Source organism: Euleptes europaea, chromosome 1, assembly GCF_029931775.1.
Source record: "Euleptes europaea isolate rEulEur1 chromosome 1, rEulEur1.hap1, whole genome shotgun sequence".
Lineage (NCBI taxonomy): Eukaryota > Metazoa > Chordata > Lepidosauria > Squamata > Sphaerodactylidae > Euleptes > Euleptes europaea.
The window spans coordinates 133198631-133222375 of record NC_079312.1 but is presented as its reverse complement, the minus strand read 5'-3'; the positions used below and the strand labels follow the sequence as shown (position 1 = coordinate 133222375).

General features: G+C 45.3%; 1 protein-coding gene across 1 annotated transcript in view; it reads left to right on the top strand.

Moving 5' to 3' along the window:
• Window positions 1-23745, top strand: part of DNAH17 (dynein axonemal heavy chain 17) — a 176662-nt gene that overhangs the window by 30718 nt on the left and 122199 nt on the right. Inside the window, exons 15-24 of the mRNA XM_056848614.1 lie at window positions 5575-5721; window positions 6679-6787; window positions 7322-7425; window positions 7574-7714; window positions 10697-10840; window positions 11402-11584; window positions 13373-13627; window positions 15741-15910; window positions 17209-17431; window positions 19953-20069. Coding sequence (XP_056704592.1) covers window positions 5575-5721; window positions 6679-6787; window positions 7322-7425; window positions 7574-7714; window positions 10697-10840; window positions 11402-11584; window positions 13373-13627; window positions 15741-15910; window positions 17209-17431; window positions 19953-20069 — 1593 coding nt within the window. The remainder of the gene's footprint in view (window positions 1-5574; window positions 5722-6678; window positions 6788-7321; window positions 7426-7573; window positions 7715-10696; window positions 10841-11401; window positions 11585-13372; window positions 13628-15740; window positions 15911-17208; window positions 17432-19952; window positions 20070-23745) is intronic.

The window sequence follows — 23745 nt, the reverse complement described above, 5'->3', positions numbered from 1 at the left end:
GTCTCGGGGCGAGGAACGCCCACCTACTTCCAGTTATTCTCCTGCCTTTGCCGGAGAGAGGACGTACCCAGCCTTAGCTGGGACCTAGATAGAAGACTTCTTAGGAGCTTTAGATTCCTTTTTGGCCCTTCCAATCTGTTTCCCTCCCATCCTTCCTTTTGTTTCGGTCCGCGTTACTGTTCGGTCTCCCGTTCGCCTTCGGTCTCCCGTTAGCCGCCCCAGCGGTCTTTCAGACGGGGAATCAGCAAAACCCCCGCCTCCCTCCCTAACAACCGAAAAGGAAGGAGGAAGAAAGGGAGCAGAGAAGGCTAGTGCGAATGGCTGCAAAAAGAGCGGGAAAAGAACAAACCGCAGGCGCCATACTAAACTGACTGCCACCTCGACCTCCAAGGTCCCTGCTGGTTTCTCGGGTCGCCACAGCTCTAAGCGCTCTAACAAGACGTCAGAGGGTAAAGTAACCCCACCTTCGAAAGAGAGTGGGGCCCCTTCCCAGACCCTAACTGAGGAAAAGGTGAATGCCTTAATTGAGCACACCTTTACTAGCCACTTCCAAAAGCTTCAAGCTTTGGTTTTATCTGTCCAGAATCAGGGAGGGGGGAATCGCTTGCTTCTTCCCTGTCTTCTGCTGATCCCTGCTGCACTCAGTCTATAGGAAATAAGCAGTGGCTAACAAAAGCTGCTTTGAAAGCTGCTCCCAATAGGCATTCATTAGACTTGGGAGATGATGCATCTGTAGTCAATAGGGGTTCAGTGGCTGACGAATTAGAGGAAGGAGAATTCATATCTGATGAAGAACTTCCAGTAGTTCAGGAACAACAACCCAGATTGTTCAGTCCTGAGGATTACCAGCCCTTTCTGGCTAAGGCTCTCTTTGCCCTAGACCTCCTGGATGAGCCTGATTCCTCTGCAGAGCCAAAATCTAAAGCAAAACGGGGGGGGGGGGCTCTAAGGATTATTTTCCCCAAGGGGACTCCCATGTACTTAAGGTTCCTATGCCAGAACACTTTGAGAACCTAATCAGAGCCAAATGGGACAAACCTTTACATAACAAACAGTTCTCAGGCCTAGCCAAAACGTTGTACGACAGGCCTCCTGATGCTATGAGCCTGCTGCAATTACCTGTGGTGGAATGCCCCCATCACTGCACTTCAGTCCACTGATTTCTTCACAGAGGATGGGGGGTGGTGTTTATTAAAGACATGCTAGATAGGAAAGTAGACTCCCTTTCTAGAAAGGTTCACGAAGCCTCGGCCTTGTCCATCCAGGCCTCCACTGTTTTGTTGCTAGAGCTACAAATGCCTGGACGAAGAAAATCATCAAACTACTACCCAAAGCAGATAAAAGAATCACCGAAGGCCTGTCCAGAGTATTGCAGGCGTCGTCCTTCATGGCAGACACCTGCCTGAATACACTAACCTTTGCCTCTAGGGCTGTAGCCTCCATCACTGCCATCAGACGAGCCCTCTGGCTGAGACCATGGCAAGTTGACTATCATTCCAAAGCCATTCTCTTAGCTCATCCCTTTAAAGGGGGAAAACTCTTTGGGGAAAGATTGAATCAGATGCTAACTGACGCCAAAGATAAAAATAAATATATGCTCAGAAATCAAAGAAAGGATCTTAAAAACAACCACTTTTCTCAAACCTTTCGTTCCTCGCACACACTGTCTCGCTTTAGACAGGACCAAAGGCGCCCCTCCTGGTCATCCCAACGAGGCTCCTTTTGCAGATTTAACAAATTCGGCCACCACCACCCCCAATCCCAGTCATTCAGGGGGGACAAAATTGACAAATTTGACAAGTTCCCCAAGGGGAACAAAGTGACACCATAACTATGGCGGTGGGGGGAAGACTTCAGCACTTTCTCCCACAATGGCGCAGTTCCCAGGCAGATGCCTGGGTTCTGCAGTCCATCAAACAGGGCTACCTAATCGAGTTTTGCCAACTACCCCCAGATCAATTCATGACATTTCCAAGGTATCGCACCTCCACCAAGCACCAAATAACCATGGAGGCCATTTCTCATCTCATAACTATAGGAGCCATAGAGGAGGTCCCCTTCAAAGAGCAGTCTACTGGAGTTTACTCCGTATTTTTTACGGTGCCAAAGAGGAACGGAGACTGGAGTGTGATTTTGGACTTAAAATTTGTCAATCACTTTGTCCTAAAGAAGCACTTTTGGATGGAAACCCTAAGGTCAGTCATAGAGGCCCTTCGCCTGGGCACATACATGACCTCCATCGACCTCACGGAGGCATACCTCCATGTCCCCTTTCATCCATCGTACCGACGCTTTCTCTGGTTCCATTATGCGGACCTGCACTTTCAATACAGAGCCCTGCCCTTCGGCCTCACATCCACCCCCCGCGTCTTTTCCAAAATCCTGGTGACCTTAGTAGCATCGTTGAGGAGGGTGGGTATCCAATTCCACCCTTACCTCGACGATCTTCTCATCTGCGCTCTGTCTCCGGCGCTTGCAACAGTACACACCAACCGAGTGATCCAGACATTACAAGCTCACGGTTACCTCATCAACAGAGCAAAAAGCTCCCTATCACCAGCACAACACATCGTCCACTTAGGAGCTGTCATTGACTCCAATCAAAACGGTCTCGCTTCCCCTGTCCAAGGCCCTGAAGATTGCTTCAGTAGCCAGGTCGGCCCTCAGGTAAAATCATCATCGGCTCATGGCCATGACAAGACTGCTTGGTTTAATGATTTCTTGCATCGGCTTGGGTCCCTGGATGCGATTCCACTCCAGGCCCCTTCAGACAGCACTTCAACCCTTTCAACTTCTAATATCTCACCAGATAGACAAACACATCACCTTACAGTCCAAGGTCCGAACCAGCTTATCTTGGTGGACCAAGACAGCCAACCTAACCTCAGGCCAGCTCTACCTTCACGAGGATCCAATTCAGGTCTTCATAGACTCCAGCCTCGAAGGTTGGGGCGCAACAGCCCCGGGAACATTCGCCCAAGGATCATGGACTCCTTCGGAAGCCAAGCTTCACATCAATCTACTCGAATTGAAAGCAATCAGACTAGCACTGCTCAGGTTCCAGCACATCCTACGGAATCACCACATACTCATTTGAACAGACAACGTGGCCTCCAAGGCCTACATCAACAGACAAGGAGGGTCCAGATTCAAAGCCCTGAGTCAGGAGGCCAACATCATCCTGACATGGGCGGAGAAACACCTACTCTCCTTGAGGGCGGAACACATCAGAGGCATTCACAACCTAGAGGCGGATTGGCTGAGCCGGCAAGCAATCCAAGAAGGGGAATGGTCACTCAATCCACTGACCTTCCGAGCAGTGACGGACCGATTCGGAGTTCCAGAGGTAGATCTCTTTGCCTCGGCGCAGAACCGCCAAGTACCTCGGTTCTTCTCCAAATTCTTCCACCAGAGAGCCGAACAAGTGGACGCCCTCCTGGCCTATTGGCCCCGGGGTCTTTTGTATGCATTCCCTCCTCTCCCGACCCTTCCGAAGGTCATCTGGAAGATTCGGACCGAGAGAGCAGACATCATCCTGATCGCTCCAAACTGGCCCTGCAGGCCATGGTTTCCAGCCCTAATGGAAATGTCCATTTCTCCACCGTGGCAGTTACCAACACGACCGGATCTCCTCCTTCAAGGGCCCATCATTCATCCAAACCCGGCCTGGTTTCAATTGACCGCTTGGAGATTGAGAGGGCAAGGCTCCTAGACCTTGGTCTGTCCCAAGACGTCGCTTCCACCATTTTAAAGGCCAGAAGACCATCCACTAACAGGATTTACGACTACACGTGGAAGACCTTTGCATGCTGGTGCGCACGTAAGGCAGCTGATCCAATGTCTCCATCGTTGTCGCAACTCTTAGAATTCCTGCAGGATGGAGTTCGCCAGAACCTCAGAGCCTCCACTCTCAAGAAACAGATAGCGGCTATAGCCTCAGTTTGTCCGGTATTGGAAGGGACTGCCATTTCGTATCACCCACAGGTCAAGGCATTTATCAAAGGGGTAACTCAATCCACTCCTCCTGTATTGCATCACTTCCCTACCTGGAGGCTGAATACAGTCCTAGTGGCCCTTACCAAGAAACCATTTGAGCCAATGAGAGAGATCTCTCTCAAATACCTCAGATTGAAAACATTGTTTCTGATAGCCATTACCTCGGCAAGCCGGGTGTCAGAACTAGGCGCTCTGTCAGCTCGCAGGGACTTATGCGTTTTCCATAAAGACAGAATGGTCCTTTGGACAGATCCTTCATTCAACCCCAAGGTTTGTTCTTCATTTCATCAAACTCAGGAAGTCAACTTACCTTCATTCTGCCCTCATCAAATGGGACCTAGGGAACGCAACTGGCATAACTTGGACGTGCGCAGGGCCCTGCGCATCTACATCTCAAGGACTGCCGCCATTAGAAAGACGGAGCAGCTGTTTATTGCCACAACGAACCCCAATATGGATATGCCAATGTCCTGACAGTCTATTAGCTCTACAATTCGAGGATGCATTAGGGAGGCCTACATTGCCAGTGGCCTCACGCCTCCAACAGGAATCACGGCCCATTCCTTATGAAGCGCAGCCACATCGGCCGCCTTTTTCAAGCAAGCCTCTACAGAAGAGATCTGCCGGGCGGCCACATGGTCTAACCCTTCTACCTTCATCAGGCATTACCACATCAATACCATCGCTTCGGCGGAAGCCGCATTTAGACGGCGTGTCTTGCAATACGTGGTGGAAGATGACAACACAGATTCCCACCCAAATGAATAGCTCTTGGACATCCCAACGCTGCAAGATGACCTTCGTTCAGAGCGGGAAAGGTACATTGTTTACTTACCGAGAAGGTCCTTTCTGCTCTGAAGAAGAAGGTCATCTTGCCCCACCCGGAGATGCCAGTCATCTTCCAAGGGTGGCAGCCGGTGCTACAATCATCCTACAGTTCATCCAATTCAGGGATGCGTTCCGATTTTTAGATTCATTAAGCCTTGTTCACCCTGTTGGGTGCTGAATTGTTTGTGAATTGTTTGTTAACCTGTTCTGTCGTTTCCTGTCTTTGTAAGCTTGTCAAAGAACTGGAAGTAGGTGGGTGTTCCTCGCCCCGAGACAGGAAGCTGTTTTAAAATTAGTCCTGGCTCTCCTAGCAAATGGGACGAGAAACACCCAACGCTGCAAGATGACCTTCTTCTTCAGAGCGGAAAGGACCTTCTCGGTAAGTAAACAATGTACCTGTTATTACAACTGATCTCCAGCCGATAGAGATCAGTTCCCCTGGAGAAAATGGCCACTTTGGCAATTGGACTCTGTGGCATTGAAGTCCCTCCCCTCCCCAAACCCCACTCTCCTCAGGCTTCGCCCCAAAAACCTCCTGCCGGTGGCGAAGAGGGACCTGGCAACTCTGGGGAGTGGGGAGAAGGAAGGAGGAAATGGGGAGATTCTATGGGGGCTTTCAGGGAAGGGAAAGAGGAAATAGAGGGAGAGGGGAAATAATATGCCCTCTGGAAGTCCTTGCAGCTCCCTCAATTATTTCATAGTTCCGTAAAGTTTTTCATCATTATTTCTTACTGATGTTTTGATATGTAGCTTGTTGCTGTTCTCCGTGAAGTCAAATACCTGAGCTTTCAGCAACAGAAAGAAATTCCAGAAAGTGCTGGAGGTCTCTTCTCTCAGAATGAAACTTTCCGGAAATTCGTAGACAACTTAGATCTCATTGTTGGGTGGTACAATAAGGTATGTGTCAGGCCACACTAACACCAGATGGGAAAGTGATGGTGATTATACATGATACAAAATCCATGTAAACATTCCACTTGTTATAAAGTGTGAGGCTCCTTTGTGTCCCCTTGCACAGCTTGCATGCCCGCTGTGGACATAAAGAAGAAGAGGAAGAGTTGGTTTTTATATGCCGGCTTTTTCTACCACCTAAGGAAGAATCAAACCGGCTTACAATCACCTTCCCTTCCCCTCCCCACAACAGACACCCTGTGAGGTAGGTGGGGCTGAGAGAGTGTGACTAGCCCAAGGTCACCCAGCTGGTTTCGTGTGTAGGAGTGGGGAAACAAATCCAGTTCACCAGATCAGCCTCCGCCGCTCATGTGGAGGGTGGGGAATCAAACCCGGTTCTCCAGATCAGAGTCCTTCAAACCACTGCTCTTAACCACTACACCATGCTATGAGCCCTCTAACCAAGACATTTGTACAGATATGCCATTTTCTCTGGAAATATCACAATGTGTTTGATCTAGCCAGGTTTTTCACTTAATGTCACCCAGTTTCCTTCCTTGCATGGCTTTTATGCAAGTTTTCATACTTCATGGCTTTTGTCCAAGCAAGTTCCATGATCCCTAGCATTGCTTGTTCTGGCTTTTTCGCCAGTAGAAAAACTAGTTGAATCCTATCCTTTGCCAGTGTTAATATTTTTAGTTTTGCCTAAATCATCCTGGGAATCACCTTTTCAAGTTTCCTTTGAGAGCTAGCACTTGAACCCTGGATTAGCTGTACCCTCCCTATAATATCATTTTAGTACAAATCCATTGAGTCCAGAAGATATCCCCTTTTGGGGATGTCCAGACCTCAGAGAAGGGCCGGGTGAAGCTGAGAATGGAGGTGCCACAGTTAAGATAATACCATTTGTCCCCAGTGCCACTAAACCAATCATACAATTTAAGATGAGCTGTTTGTTTTTAGATCAAGCGAACAATTTTGACTGTAGAACTTCCACTGATCAAAGATGAGCTAGAAGCAATTGATGTTGGACTGCAAAAAGCAGAGACTAACCTGTTCTGGAGCAATGAAGGTACAACACCTTGTTTGTCGTTCACTCAGTGCTCAAATAAAGTGCTAATTTTTTGAATCTGCATTCACATTTAATAATCCACTGTATTTCTTAGCTTTATATATGAAAATCCTAGATTGTGCTGACTACACCTGTCCAGTGTGTCTTGTATCCAAGTAATGCACTGTGCAGAAATGCTACCAATGAATGGCTTAGATCCTAAGCCCTGCAAGTTGAGCTGCACTCACAGAATATGCACAATAGAACTTAGAAAGTTGGTGCCAACCTCTGGAGAACCTGTAAGGAGATCCAAGGTTCAATGCCTGGCATCTCCAGTTAAAGGGACTAGGCAAGCAGGTGATGTGAAAGACCTCTCTGCCTGAGACCCTGGAGAGCTGTTGCCAGTCTGAGTAGACAATACTGACTTGGATGGGCCACGGGCCTGATTCAGTATAAGGCAGCTTCATGTGTTCATGTGTGAAGCTGGATGCTGAGGGGCAGGAAGCCTATAGAGTCTGATACTTATTATAACTATCCCTGTCATCACCTGACCAGGTGTTATGGAATATATTCAAGAGATGCGAAATGTCTTATATGATTTGGAGACAAGAATTCAGAAAACAAAATTAAATGTGGAGAATATTGGACAGCTTATGCAGGTGAGTAATGCATAACAAATTATTTTCAACAGGAATTTCAAAAAAATTGTGGGGGCTTCCTTAGGAGATTTTCAGTTTTGCTCTTCTGTGGGCAAATTATTTTTCTAAGAAGTAGTAAAATCTGCCATCAATCTGGTACTCCTTACAGGAATGGTCAGCCAGTCCTTTGTTTGAGAGAAAAGACAATAAGGACACAGCTCTGCTTGATCTGGATGGGAAAGCTAACACCATAAACAAGCGCTATGCAGCCATCAAGGATGCTGGGCAGAAGATCCAAGCAATGGTTGAGGTAGGAGAATGATGAAATAGGCTGTAAACACACATCCCAGGAACCTTATTTAGCTGTGTCTTCCATAAACATATTCATGCATGTTGTGAATGCTTTTCAAGCATTACAGAAAAGTCGAGGCCCCCATTGTGAATATTCAATGACCAACTTTTTCTTGAATACATGACCTGACCCTATTTACCAGTGATACCAATGCATATCTAGGAAGATAAACTCTCCCACTTCAGCCTCCCTCTTCATTACCCATCACCACTCAGTGGGGCAGCAGAAAAATTGCTGGAAAGCAAATACCCAGAAGTGACATCAAATCACCAGCACAACTCTCTAGGATCTAGACAAACTGTATGGCTTTTCCTTGTAGAACATCGCATTGGCATCAAATCAGTGATGGACATCACTTCCAGATATTTGCCAGAAGTGACATCATGCTGTTGGTGTGTCGTCATTCCACCACCACCACCCATCCCTATCCCTTCCCTCTCTTGCTGGTTGCAAGCTGGCAACCCTAGGCATAGCCAATTGAGTTTTAGAGATAGGGACACCATGGGCTTTATTTATTTGACAAATTCATCTCTGTCCTGTCTGGAACGACGATTCATAACACCATTTAAAAACAATTATACTTCATAATCTAAATACAAATAAGCTAAACAATAACAGACACATAAGCAATAAACCCTCAATTAACAGCTTTGGTATCTGGCCTTCAAGATTCCTTTCTTTCACATATCCAAAGCATCTATTCCAAGACATTTAAGAAAAGATGGATCTTGCAATATGTTGGTACTATCATTTTAAGGCCAGCTCCCAAGAGTCTGTCTGGAAAGGAGCAGTTCAAGTTTTCTGACTAGCACTTGGGAGAAAACTGGGCAATTGGAGACTGCCTGAGACGTTAAATTGATTATTTGATTTATTTATTTACATGCTTACATTTTATTTAAAGCCTGCCTTTTTGCACAGACCCAAGGCAGGTTGCAGAATAAAAACAATATACTCATACAGCAGAAGACATCCTTTTCACAAATACAGTTTACTCTCTGCTGCCATCATCAGGCTACTAATAAAAGTGCAGTCTGACAGCCGACAGCCAGACTTCGGATACAGAGAAAATGAACTACATATAACAGAATCCTCTTTTCCTAGGTCTACAAAATACCTCTGTGATGTTAAAGAGATAGGCAGAAGTAAGGTCTGTTACTTAAGAAGTGTCTTAAGGTTGGTTGTCCATGTTCTGTCCATGTCAGATTACCTTCTTCTCCCTCTGACTGGTCACCTCTCTTCAAACCCTATGCTAGTGTGTATCTCCTTCAGAGTTCCCACAAAGTCTCTTTATTTGTCTCTTTGTGTACCCAACAAAATTATCTCCATAAGAATGGCTGCCCTCATTTTTGAAGGGCACCCTTCTTCTTCCCACAAACACCAAAAAGCCACTCTTACCTAAACTTCCAGGGAGGAAAACTGTCCTGTGCTCTGCAGGCAGGCCTAGAAGGGTTGCCAGGTCCCTCTTCGCCACCGGCAGGAGGTTTTGGGGCAGAGCCTGAGGAGGGCGGGGTTTGGGGAGGGGAGAGACTTCAATGCAGTAGAGTCCAATTGCCAAAGCAGCCATTTTCTCCAGGTGAATTGATCTCTTTCACCTGGAGATCAGTTGTAATAGAGGGAGATCTCCAGCTAGTACCTGGAGGTTGCCAACCATTGCCAACCATTGCTATAACAACTGATCTCCAGCAGCTAGAGATCAGTTCACCTGGAGAAAATGTCCGCTTTGATAATTGGACACTATGGCATTGACGACTCTCCCCTCCCCAAACCCCATCCTCCTCAGGCTCTGCCTCAAAAATCTCCAGGTATTTCCCAACCCAGAGCTGGCAACCCTATATCTGACTGTCCTTAAGTTTGGCTGAAGGCCTTTTCCTCCTAGGCCTGCCAGACCTTAAAGCCTTGCGACCCGTGGGGCCTCACTGAAGTCTTTTGTCCATCCGGGAGTCCTCCTACATGTTGTCTCCAGATAGTGTTGCCAACCTCCAGGTACTAGCTGGAGATCTCCTGCTATTACAACTGATCTCCAGCCAATAGAGATCAATTCACCTGGAGAAAACGGCCGCTTTGGCAACTGGACTCTAGGGCATTGAAGTCCCTCCCCCTCCTCAAACTCCGCCCTCCTCAGGCTCCACCCCAAAAACCTCATGCCAGTAACGAAGAGGAACCTGGCAACGCTACCGCCTGAAGAGCTAGAAGTCTAGTCATAGGATATGAGTCCTCTGCAAGCCTTGGTTTTGGATAGGTGAAGGACAAAACTAATACTGACATATAGGAACAAAACCACAAGAATCCTGGGAATTATATAGGGTTACCAGCACAAGACTAGTAACCGACGGGCGTGTCACCGGTATGTGTGTGTGTGGGGGGGAACCTCACAGGCGATGTAATGATGTTGCAAACAATGCACTGATGTCACTTCTGGCACAGCTGGAAGTGACAACAGGGCATCCCAGTGATATTCAACATTTGGCCAAAACTCTATGGTTAAACCAATGCTGGTTCACATCAGAAAATCATTTGAATGAGTGGGAAATCTTTTAAGTAATATTTACTTGAATGAAGCAATCCCTCCCCCCCCCCACACACACACAGCAAAACATTTCCATAGGATCTCACGGTAAGTCAGAAACTATTTCCACACACAGTTCTGTGTTAGTAGAGCCATAATCATGACAATGGTCCTGTCAGGAAACTATAAGAAACATTGTCTTATTATAAAAGTATTGGACCCTATCTTTGATTTCTTGACAACACTAAGTGTAGCTCCTCTACAGTAAATTCCAGTCAAAAATGTAGTCTGGTGGTGGTCTTGACGTTAATGGCATATTTGGGAGTTGCCCAAACATTTTCTGAGTTGACATTCAGCTTTTAGGACCATTAAGACATTAAGCATCAATAGAAGGAAACTGCCTAACTCTGATGTAATGATTTTTCTGTCCACAGGAAAATGCAGAGCTGTTCAAGGCTGACAAGGCATCAGGAATGTGGAAGAAATATGTAGAATATATAGATGACATGATCTTAGATGGATACTTTAAGTTTATTCGCAAATCACTGCAGTTTCTGCTCAGCAATATGTCAGCTGATGTATGTAGATGAGGCCTCTGAGTTGGTTTATTTCTAAAAGACATATGTATAAATGGGCATAGCTCACACACCAAAGCTGTCACTGTCTCTTTATTACTTCATTTCAGTTCTTTAGTAAAACCAAATTCCGTAACCAGAAACCTTAGATTTTGTCATCAGGAAAAAAAATCAGCAAGATCTGTAAATGTGGATACATTTTCATGAGTCCAATTTATTCTAATTTTTTTTTAGAAATAATTGTTAACAGAATGCCTGGCGATCTAGGATATAGGCAAAAAAAAAAGGTGTACAATATAAACAGTGCATACCCAGAATTCACCCCCAAACGAGTCTGGTTTCTAGGTGCACCCCTATTGTATTTTTAAAACATTAGGGCTACTGCCTGCATTTGTGTACCCTCAGTCAAAACAGGCTCTATTTTGTGGCGTAAAGGTCAGAGGCTGTGGCTATAATTACTGTACACTGTTTTGAAGGCAAGGAATTAATGGAGGGGAAATAAAAATACTTGCAAGATCTGGTTGAAGACAGACTAATAATAACAAACGCACTTACATATTGCAGGTACATATAGCTCCTTTATTTGAAGTGCGCATGGAGTTATATAAAGATGATTTAAGGTACCGCCCATCACTGGAAATAGGAGCAGATCAAGGGTTTTTGGAAGTGGTAGAAAACCTCATGAATGATATCTATGAAACAGCTATACTGATTCCACGCCTGGCAAAAGGGAAACTCAGCTACAGGGTTAGTCCTGCTTTACCAGATATTTATTATTAATAATGGGCAGAGCACTGAGTGTAACTTCTTGGTTCGCTCACATTTCCATGAACTTCTGTGGAAAATGAAATTTATGATGGAACTTTGGAAGAATGCTTAACACATACTTTATTATAAAGAATATTAAGTTCCGCAGTATGGCCTTGGCTTGATACAGCTATTTTAAGGGTCATCTCATCATTCAGCTTATAATTTTTGTTCATAAGAAAATTACTTCAATAAAATTTGTTTCAACATGTACACAGCCTGCCCTAGGAATATTGAGCAGCCTCCCAAATTCTTTCCATGGCCAGGGATGTACAACTTTTTGGTCTGAGCATAAAAAAGATGTTGGCATTCTGGCAAATAAAAAGGAGGGTGGGATGAGGTGTGTAATATGTGTCCAGACACACTAATAAAAATCCAGGTCCTAATGGTGGTTTAATGGGTCCAAGAGGCAGTCATGAATAAGCCATGTCCTTTGCATTTTCCTATACTGCTGGTGCCAACGTTGTTGCCAACACTTAGTTGCTCAGCTTGGTTGCTCGGTCAGAGAAGCAATTCTGCATTCCAAAGAAAATGGTCAGCACATATGCTGGGGGTAATCTACCCTTGCCTATCTGATTTTAAAGTAGGCATCCTTCCTATTTAGGGTTGCCAGCCTCCAGGTGGCACCTGGAGGTCTCCCACTATTACCATTGATCTCCAGATGACCAAGATCAGTTCCCTTGGAGAAAAAGGCTGCTTTGAATGGTGGACTCTGTGGAATTGTACCCTGCTGAGGTCCCTCCCCTCCCCAGACTCCATCCCTGAAATCTCCAGGTATTTCCCAATCCAGGCTCCTTCCCCAAAATCTCCAAGTCTTTCCCAATCCAAAATTGGCAACCCTATTCCCATTCTATGATTTTTTTTTAAAACAAGAGATGCCTAAATGTAAATGGGCATTAACTAAATAATATTCTCAGTGTATAAGTTAGAGTCATTTTTATAGCATGTTCTTGCATCCCACACAGTCGGCAACAAGAAAGACTTTTGTTCCCAATACCCTGGATAGGATCTGGGGTATGATTCAAGGATCCATCAGGAGGCGGCTGAAATTCTTTCCCCAACTCTACATCAAACCCTGAGGAAATTGATTCCTGGGGTCACGGCACCTGCATGGAACACTAGTTGAGCGAATGGGGGGGGGGGTGTTGAGGAGGAGGGGGAAGGGAGCAAAATCATCCCTTCTCCTGTCAGCAGAGCTGCACCGACGGAAGAGGGAGGAATGGTTCCCCCTCCCCCCTCTTCACTGAATTCCACCAACCCATGTAGCTATTATACCATGCAGATTCTGCAACCCCAGGAAAACTTCCATGGATGGATTGCTAGGAGGAGGGAAAATCAGGGAAGACCCACAGTCATTGAGCAAGAGGATCACTAGATCCAATCCATGGGTTTCTCCACAGATATTGCCCATATTTTTCAAGTTGGGGCATAGATTGTAGATCTGAGGACTAAAAAGTTAGTAATTATGAAGTAAACATTCAAAGGCATAGGATTCTAAGCAAGCCATCAGATTTTGTACTAGAAAGCACAATTCCTTTGTGACATGCAATTCTGGCTATACAGAATTCCAGATCTCCTGCAGGTAACACAAGGAAGTTAATGTTTCTGTTAACTTCTGTGTGCAGGTAAATATCTTGACCCTGTCATTGCTATATGGTTTGATGTTGGGTGAGATTGCTTGTGTTGTTTAGTTTCTTTCCTAATGCTGACAAGATGTAATTTTTGCAGACTGACCTAGAAGACATGGGAGAATTGATAGAAATGCGAGAGGAAGTGGTGAACATTGTGGTCAATGCCATGAAGCAAGGTGAGGAATATGAAGATTCTTTTGAGAAATATGCGTACCTATGGATGGATGATCCACATGAATTCATGCAACGCTTCCTCACCTTTGGCCATGCACTGACAACTGAAGAGCTGGAATCTCATGCAGAGGAATATTTGCCTCATGTTCCACCCACACTAGATCAGTTTCAACTACAGGTGAGAGCTGGAGTGTGCACATGTGTGTATGGGGTGTGTGTGTTCAAATGTTGGGAAATTTCATGCCATTTCTTTAAGGCCCCATTTTCAAGATGGCTGTACTTTGCTCTGCAAGCTTCTGGAATCTACAGCACAGCTTTACCACCTACACTAGAGGTCTCTGGCCTCAGAATGGCCATATTATCACCCTTGCAGGCACACTGCGTTACAACCTCCTCCCTATTTTCACAACCTATTCTTTTTCCTATTTCTGCAGTCCAGTTCCCATCTTTCCTTTTCAATGCCCTAAACCCCATGCTTAAGACAACTTCACACATAAGGCTTCAATCAACCTTTACTCGAATCATTTTGTTAAACTGACATTGGGAAGAATTTACATATGATATCTCCTCTGCCTTGTATCATGCATTAACAATGTTCACACCCAATAGGAGAGGAATGCCAAAGGAATGCCTGCGTGTACTTCCCCCTTCCACCTCTGGGGGTGGTCTTCACTCACCAAATTTGAGTTCCCGCCCACCACTCAAGGCAGATCAATCAAAATGAAATCCTCATATGGGAGAGGAGCCCAGCTCTTTTGCAGCTTCAAACAGGACGTTGCATCCCATTTGAGAACACCCATTTATTCCTAAGAGACTACAGCACAAAAGTGTGGAAATGTCACTCATGGCAACAGGAAGAAGCCAATCATGCTAATGTCAAGCCCACCATGGTCCCATGGAACCTACTGATGAAATGTGTTTTTTTAAGAAAGAAGGGAGGAAGCAGGGAGTAACATGAAATCAGTTATGGGCAGTCTCATGAGCGCAGCATAATCACAAGGAGAAATCAGGAAGTGTCTGAGTTCCCGCCCTTTTAAACACTGGATTGTCATTGGCTGTAGTGCTTACTCTGACAGAAACGTCACCCCTCCCCTCCCCCCCTTTCCCCCCATGATTGGCCATTTCACAACCCAAAATGGAGTACAGAATTGCATCCACAAGAGTAAAATGGGGAAGATTCTCCTTTGTTCATACACTGCTGAAACTGACTAGAATAGATGGCAAGTTCTTCATTCGTACCTGTGAATTGCACAAAAGGAAAGGGGGGGAATCTCTGCAGTTGGACACACATTGACTAGAATAGATGGGCAAGTTCGCCGTTTGTCCCTGTGAATCTCACAAAAGGAAAGGGAGGGGGGAAATCTCTGCAGTTGGACACACACTGCTGAAAATCACTAAAATAGAAACCTCCTTCTCTGTGTCCCCTCACTGCGGGTTTTTTTCTTCTGCTGCTGCTCTGATGGAATACCGATATATCATCATATCAACCAAAATACTATTAAATATCACAGAGAGAGCCCATGGAGCCTAGGATCTTGCACTCACTCCCCCCCCCCCCACGTGGGTAAGTCATCACCCAAATGTTGGGGGGGGAGTGAATGTACACTCTTAGCCTCCGCTGGCTCTCTCTGTGATTTTTAATTGTATTTTGGATGATAAGATGATATATCGGTATTCCATCGGTGCAGCAGGAAAAAGATAAAAACACACGGCGAGGGAGCACAGAGAACTGACCATGGTTGTCTCGGTCTCCAATATGGCTTCCTGGGGCATTGTGGAAGGGATGGCTGAAGGAAGAGTTGGAGGAAGGGTAGGAGAATGGGGGCGTGTTGGGATGTGGGAAGATCGACCCGCGGTGCACCTACTCACATCTGAGATAAGCTCGGAAATAAACTTATTTTGGGGGAAAAACAGAGATTGGAAAACCCAAGGAAATTGCAGAATGGAAGCAAGCTGAGCCCCAAGGGAGGGGAACATTATGCATAATCCTGCAGAGAATTGGGACAACTGCATTTTCCTCGGGGGCAAGTTCGCCAGGGGCACCTACCTTGCATGACTCTCCCACAGTTTCCTGCTCTCCCCCAGGCCATGTTTCTGGCTCCTCATGTTCCTCCTCAGAGGTTTCTGAGTCAGAGTCCAGAGCCATTTCACTGGGTGTCATGACAATGGGAGCGACACTACCATTCCTACAAGTTGTTTGCCTACTTTAGAAGGATAAAACAAGCTTCTTATGTACTCCAGCTAACTGGCTATGACATTTCATTATCCTATGGCCTTTTGTGTGCTTTTAGATTGACACTTATGAGAAACTCTATGAAGATGTGTCCAAGTTTGAAAACACCAAAGTGTTCAATGGTTGGCTACAAAGCGACTGTCGTCCCTTTAAGCAAGCACTGCTGAACATCATCAAGCGCTGGAGCCTGATGTTCAAACAGCACCTCATCAACCATGTCACCAACAGGTAGAATGGGAATTTATCTTAGAAACTCCCAGTCATTCCAATACTTAGAGGTCCTCAAGCATATGGAAATCAGCCAGAAGCCCCTCCCCCCATCTCAGCTAATTTGCAAAACTTCAGCAGCCAAAGTTAAAGAGCCCTGCTTTATGGCTTGCATGGAAATGTCAGCCCCCACATCTGAAAAGCTGGACCCCATAGGGATTCCAGAGTGGGCAGTTAACACACAAGATTTATCTTCTGAAGCAAATTTTTATCAGACACTCTGTGTCTATTTAATCTCTTATTGTACAATACAGTTTCTTGAGCTGCTGTTGTAGTGTGAAGCTTGGACATGGACAGTGTAGCTGAGATCAAATCATGAAGCTCACTGAGTACCCCTAGGCAAGTCAGAGTCTCACCTATTACAAACATGAAATATTATAAACCACTCAAAATCCTGGGGTTAACATGGTAAAGAAATATAAAGAAATAAAATATATTTTAACTTCAGCAAACAAATGTCCAAGGAGCTGCTAGAGACATAAAATGTGTCAGTCAGAAGTAGATCTCATTGTGTTCAGTGAGGCTTACTCCCAAGTAAGTATGCATAGGATTGAATTCATAGCCTTAATTATAGCAATTGCTGTGGTGACACATGATGAAGTGTAGCTAGTTAGTCATTCATTCATTCATTCATTCATTCATTCATTCATTCATTCATGTTCCTTGCCCTCCCCGGCACAGCTACCTTGAGAAAAAAATTCTTACCCTAGATGAATCCTGGCAGGTTATCAGATGCCTATTAAATTTTAGCCATGATCACACAATGAATGAACATATCTATGGGTGGAGGAATAGGATCACATCCACTGACCATTGCGTCCAATCTCCATACTTCATCCAGGGATCTGAATGGTGTTTACATATGTACAAACTGTACATGCATAGGTTCTTCTTCCCACATAACTGTGGATCTGATCACACAGAAAAAGAGCCTACGTATATGCAACTTACTGTGCACTCCTAAGAAGAATTACACCTTTCTAAGGCCATTGACTTCAATGGACTTCAACGAGCGTAGCTTTGCTTAGCACTGCTGTTCAGGCCTCCAGCTAAACGCATTGCAATTGCAGGCAGGACCAGCAGGTGTGACTCTGCTCACCTCCATTCGTCATCCATCACTGTTTAGTTGTGTGGACAGTGCTTTTGTATCAAAGATAAGTCAATCATTGGGTGGGGAATCAAGTAACGAAATGCTTTCTGCCTCTTGCTATTAAAGTAGGCCCGGTTACACCAACTTTAACCCGAGCCTTCCTTTGCAGCCTTAAGGACCTTGCCACTTTCATGAAAGAAGCGAACTCAGGCTTGTCTAAACCTGTGAAAGAAGGTGACTACGATGGTCTGGTGGATGTGATGGGACACTTGATGAGGGTCAAGGAGAGACAAGTGGCTACTGACAATATGTTTGAACCTTTAAAGCAGACTATTGAGTTGTTAAAACTGTATGGAGAAGAAATGCCTGAAGAGATCCATATGCAGTTGCATGTAAGTTCTTAATTATTCTTCAGTATTTAAATATTGGTGGTTTATATATTTGGCCTTCAATAGTTAATTCTGTTGACCGTTAGTCTGGAGGAAAAAAAAATCCAGCCAGGTGTAATTTTTTTTTTAAAATAAAATGTTCACAGTGGGGTAGAAACTACTACTTATATATGTATGAATTTGAGAAAGCCTGTATTGAGGCTATGGAGCTGGGTACAGTATAATCTCATAGCAACAACATCTATTATATATGCACATTTCTCCATTATGTTTGCGTGATAAAGTTTATTGTTTATGGCCGAAGGTCATCACAATCTATCATACAAATCATTAAAATAACATAAAATAACATTGAAATAACTTTAAAACAGTCTGACCCCCCCCCAAGAAGGTAGTAATTAAATATGTTAAATTCCCTGATTAATAACAGCTTTAGCTCGGATTTTCTTGGCTGCTAAAGCAAAAAGTGAAACTTTGTAGGAAATGTCAGGATTGGAGTCTGATAGGAGAAAGAGCAGCTTCTCTCATTTCTCCATTATTAACAATGTGGGCTGAATGAAGTTCAGAAACATACAAATGTAGACACAGCAATGCCAAAACAAATTGATACAGTCTTCCATTTTGCTACCTGGTTCTTTGATCTCCTTCCTTATGGAGGTTCTATTTGGTCCTCATAGCTAATGGCTGCTCATGGACCTTTCCACCTCTATGGATCTGTCTAATGCTCTTTTAAAGTCTTTGAAACCAGCGGATGTCACCCCATAGTAGTTTATTCAGTGAATTAATTATGCAGCATGTGATATAAACTGAAACTAAGGCATTCAGCGCAGGTGTCCACATTTATAACCTTGAATACAGATTAATACAAATCACAATGTATGTATACTGTGTGTGTGTGTGGGGGGGGGAAATCACCCATTCACTGCTTTGATAGATTCTTGGGAAATATTACGTAGGTCTACTGCTAAGTAAGTTTTAACTCGACAGCCAGGGTGGAGATGAAAAAGAATTAGGGTGGAAAGGAGTGGAGGGACAAACACAGAAGAGAGAAATGAAAGCATACCAGATTGGTTGATGAGCTTAGGAACAACTCATGATAGGAAAATGTTTTCTTCGGCCTCATTGTTTAAAAAATTTGTAGAAAAAAATATCACTGCTAAAAAACAGTGGCAATCAGCATCAGAAAGCTAGAGCAGGGGTGTCAAGTAGGCCGCCCGTGGGCTGGATCCAGCCCCCAGAAAGCTGTTCTCCGGCTTGCAAGCTGAGGCCCATTCCTTCCCACCACCCCCGTCCTTTGCTGGGCACAGGCAAGCAGGCCCCCCCTCGCCACCCACCCCACCCACCCCGTCTTTTGCCGGGCAAAGCCAGGTCCTCACGGGGGCCAGGGGCGCCCTCCCCACTGCCCCACCGCCGCTGCCCCCCGCCACCCCTGTCATCTCCTGGGTGCAGCCAGGCCCCTATGGGGGCCAGGCGCCCCTCCCCGCAGCCACCCCTGCCACCCCCGTCCTTTTCCCAATGGGGACTCCCCCCCTCGCAGAGGCCATGTCTACCCATTGATTTCTATGGGCCTCCAGGAGTCCCCGTCGGAAGGCCAGGTCTACTGCCATGCAAGCCAATGGGTAGACCTGGCCTCTGTGTGTGTGTGTGTGTGTGGGGGGGGGGGGAGTCTCCGTCTGGAGGCCAGGTCTACCCAGGTCTACCCATTCTCTTTCTCTCTCTCTCTCTCTCTCTCTCTCTCTCTCTCTCTCTCTCTCTCTCTCTCTCTCTCTCTTCTTTCCCTCTTTCTCCCTTTCTCTCTTATCTGTTTCACTCTTTCTCTCTCTCTTTCTCTTTCTCTTTCTTTCTCCCTGCCTTTCTGGACACCACCACCCCATCCAGATATGGGCTGCGAGCTCGCCAGCCAAGGCAACCGCCCCCACCCAACTGCAGTTTTAAAATGAATGTGAGGGACTAGAAATATTAACTTTATAGAGGACACAGGCAAAGCCAATTAATGATATTATTTTTTACTTAATTTTTTACTTAAAATACAAATATTCTTAAAACAATAACAATAAGACTGTTAAATAAAAGAAAATGCTGTAAGAACTGTATTGTTGTAAACTTGTTTAGTTTAAAAAAACAATATCATTAACTGATTTTGCCTGTGTCTTCTATAAAGTTTGTATCTCCAGTACCTGGCATTACATTTTATTGTATTTATTTATTTGTTTGTTTGTTAAGCATCTTTGGCCAGCCCAAGAGACATTTATGTTATATCTGGCCCTCCTCACAAATGAGTTCAACACCCCTGAGCTAGAGCTTCTTTCTGTTTGCTATGTTCTACCCTTCCTGCTCCCCTTGTGTCTGCAGTGCAGAACTGCACTAAAAGCAAAAATCAAATCACCCCCAAAGGAATTGGTTCAATGCAGGATGATTCCAGCGTCACTGGGCCCTCAAGCAGACTCAAGCAGAGGAATTTTGTACCCACAGTCCCCCCTTCTCAGAGGCCCAGGTTCTGAGAATTCTCTGTGGCTTGTTTCAGGAACTGCCAGAACAGTGGAACAACACCAAGAAGTTATCATTCCAGGTGAAACAGAATGTGGCTCCTCTACAGGCAAATGAAGTTACAATCATCCGAAGGAAATGCCAACAGTTTGAGGTATCACCATTAAGAATATACTCAACTAGCATGCTGTGCTCTTCAAGCTGAAAATGGCATGTTAACATAGACCAAACATTCATGAGGAACCCTAAACTGGAAACTCATTTCAAAATGGACTTCTGACCACCACAATTATAATTTATCATTAGTTACTGTGGGAAAGGCATCTAGGGGCATGCTCTGTTATGATTTAGGATCCCTTGGGTTGTCTACAGGCATCTCTCTCTATGTAAGTGTTCACACGCAGACAGACATACAGAGGCATCTGACAGAACAAATACACTTGGTCAGTTTATTCAGAGATGTCCATGCAAGATAGACAAAGATAAAGCAAAGATCATTCATTTTTATAGGCATATATAGCCAGTGATGTTACAAAATCATACAAGTCAGATTTCAGTCATGTTAAAATGCAAGAAACCGATCAGAGTACAATGCTCAGAGTTAGCATAATCTTATGCAAAAAACATATGCATCCCATAACGACTAAATAATCTTTACATTAATGTGTGTTCAAAAAGTACAAGCAACATCTTTCCTAGCAGCCCTAATTAATCCTCCCAATAACAATTTCTAAATTCAGTGATTTTCTCAACAAATGTCTTAGTTCAGTGATACCTAGTGATCACCATTGTGCCTTTCAGTGGATTTCCTAGTACCCATTTGCTCCTTTCCAAAAGCATCTCTTCCTCAAAGTGAAATGCTTGTCCTGGCTTTCCTCCATCTCACTTAAGCAGGAGGTGCTTCAGAAGAACCCAACATGTATCACCTTTGTGACGGCAGGGAGTACCCATTCAGAAACAGCTGCCTCCATTTAGAAGCATATTTGACTTGCAACCTCCTGGCACTTTGTGACTGATGCTACAACTTCATGGCAGCAATGTTGTGTCATTGGTCCTGGCCCTCATGGCAGCCCTTTTGTGGCGGTGCCGATTCCCTGTGATCAAAATTCAAAAAGTGCCCACAGCCTCAAAAGATTGGAGTCTTTTGTCTTTGTAGCCCAGCACACCACTTCTAGCAAGAAACACCAGAATGTTCTTAGAAACCACAGGATAATATCCTTTTTAAAACTGCAAAGTATAATTTGAGTATAGTGGACAAGAAACCTTATACGTTTTCAATAATCAAGATGAGAAACTTCTAGCTTTAGGTCAGACTCAGACTCAGTGTCCAGCCAGACCAAGAGATAAGCATTTATAAGAGTATAATATGATTATATGGCATACATCCAGATCCTATGTGCTCTTGTTACCAATGTACTGGCCAGTAAGAGTTCTAAAAAATTGTGTGTACATTCTTAATGTGCAGTCTGTCTGTCAATTTGATTGTTCTGGGGACCCAGAAAGCTACCCTTTCTTTACGTTTATCATGTAGGGTTGCCCGCTGAGCACTGGCAAACAGTGGGAGTATTTTGGGGTGGGTAGCAATGTTGTGATGTCATTTCTAGTTTGTATCTGAAAGTGATGTCACTATGCTCTAGGAATTCACTCATTGTTGTGATTTTTACCGTAGAGATGAGCAAATTTCTAGAGCATCATGATGTAATTTCTGGTTACCAATTGAAAGTGATGGTGCGACATCACATGACGTTACTCCCTGCCCCTACTTTGCTCCTGCTAAGAGCAAAGAGCCCCAGTAGGGTCTGGGGGCAGGAGCTTGCCTGCTGCAAGGCAAATGACAAGCCTGTTATTGTGGCATCTTCAAGACTAAAGCTTGCTCTCCATTTTATATTCTGCTGCTGCTACAGGAGACCTACAGCAAAATCTCAATTTCTACTAATACTGTCAATGAAAGACTTCAGTGGCAATATCGTAATCTGGTTCTCTATGTCCATCAATAGTTATCTTCCATGTGACTTATTTATTCATTAAATTTTTATTTCATCCTTCATTCACCTGTTTTATCTTCACAACAGCCCTGTGAGGTAGGATTGACTGAGGGAAAGACACTGGCCCAAGTCCCCAGTCACTTTCCTGGCCAAGTGAGCTTTGAACTAGGGCTGTCGATTCGGTTCCATCTGACATGAAAAACAGCCAAATTTCCCCCAATTCGGTGATTTCCAGTTCTGATAGAGCCGAAGTCAAAAAAGGCAGGAAAACGACGAGCTGAATTTGGCGAGTTTGGGCGGACGCCGAATAAATTTGGGCAAATTCAGCATCCCCAAATCAGCATTCTCCCGCGGCCAATGGTGGCCCAAGCTGGGTCTTCTTCTGGCCAATCAGAGCAGGGATACTCCCTTTTGAATTGGCCAGGAGAAGAGCATAAAAACTCCTGTCCAGTCCCGTCCCGAGTCTGTATTCATTTCCTTCCATTTTGGTGGTGCTGCTCCTGAGAGATCCTGCTTACTGGAATAGGATTGGATTGGATTTACTTCTCCTCCCTGCTCCTGCTGGAAGACATCCACACAGTTTGATTATTGGGGTTTTTCTCTATACCTTTTCTCGTGTGTGTGTGTGTGTGTGTGTGTGTGTGTGTGTGTGTGTGTGGGAAGCAGATTCTGTGTGTGTGTGTGGGGGAAGCCAAAGGGAGGCTTTTGCCTGTTCTGCCGGGGGGATGCCCACTTTCCTCTGTGGGAGTGTGTGTTCCGCCTTTCTCGGTTCTGGGTGGAAGGGCATCTTGATCCGTGGGTATTCTCGTCACGTGCCCAGGGAGGCAGGACCAAATATTTTTTCTACAGCTTCCTGTCTCCCTGGGTGGGAAACCCAGTTTCCGTCCTGCCTTGTATAGGGTGGCAGCGTTTAACTGGAGCTCCGTCTATAGAGGATTCCTTTCCATTTCTCTCCCTCTCCGACCTTGTTGTTTTCTCCCTCTCTCCTCCTGCCGATCTAGACGCGTTCGCGTCCAACCCCGCTTTTACCGATCTTCCTAGCCCCCCCTTCTTCCTCACCCCCTCCTCTTTTCTCCCGACTCCACTTCGTCCCTCGGACAAGATGGCGGACGGCAGGAGGGATTCCGATTCAGACCTCCTGTCCGAAGGAGATGCGGATCCAGCCCTCGTTGTTTCAACAGGGCGAAGGCGCAAAGATCATTCTGGCGGCCGAGCGGCGCCCGGCTCCGATGGGGCGGCCGCAGCAAAGAAAGCGCGCTCTGAGGAGCCGCTTCAAAATGGTGCCCAAACGGGAGAAGGGCGCGAACGGCCACAAACCGCAGGCCTGGCCCCGGGAAATTCGGCCTTGGAGGGCACCTCTTTGGATTTCGTTACTGGGGGTAATGTATGTGGCGATGAGCCTGAGGCTCCTGTGTCTCGGAGGGAAATGCTAAATTTCTTTAATGGGGTCTTAGATAGACAAGCACAAATGATGAACGCCTTTAGGGATTCCATGGCTCCCTTGTTACATGGCATTGCCCCTTCACAGTCTCACTCTCCTAACCCCCAGGGGAGGGGGGGAGCAAGATGGTCAAGCTAGCTCTCAGTGGCGCACCAAGGCAGCCTTAAAATCACAACCGGTGGTTCAGTCCTATCAGCCTTCTGAAGAATATCTCTCAGGGGCTTCTGACTCAGAAACTAGAGAGGAAGGAGAATTTGACTCCGACGAGGACACTCCTATACTATTGGAAGAACAACATCCTCGCCTGTTCCTAGCAGAGGACTTCCAGACTCTCTTAAATAAGGCCCTTGTTGCACTGGACCTCAATGAGGACCCAGATACAGAGTCAGTTCCAAAACCAAAGA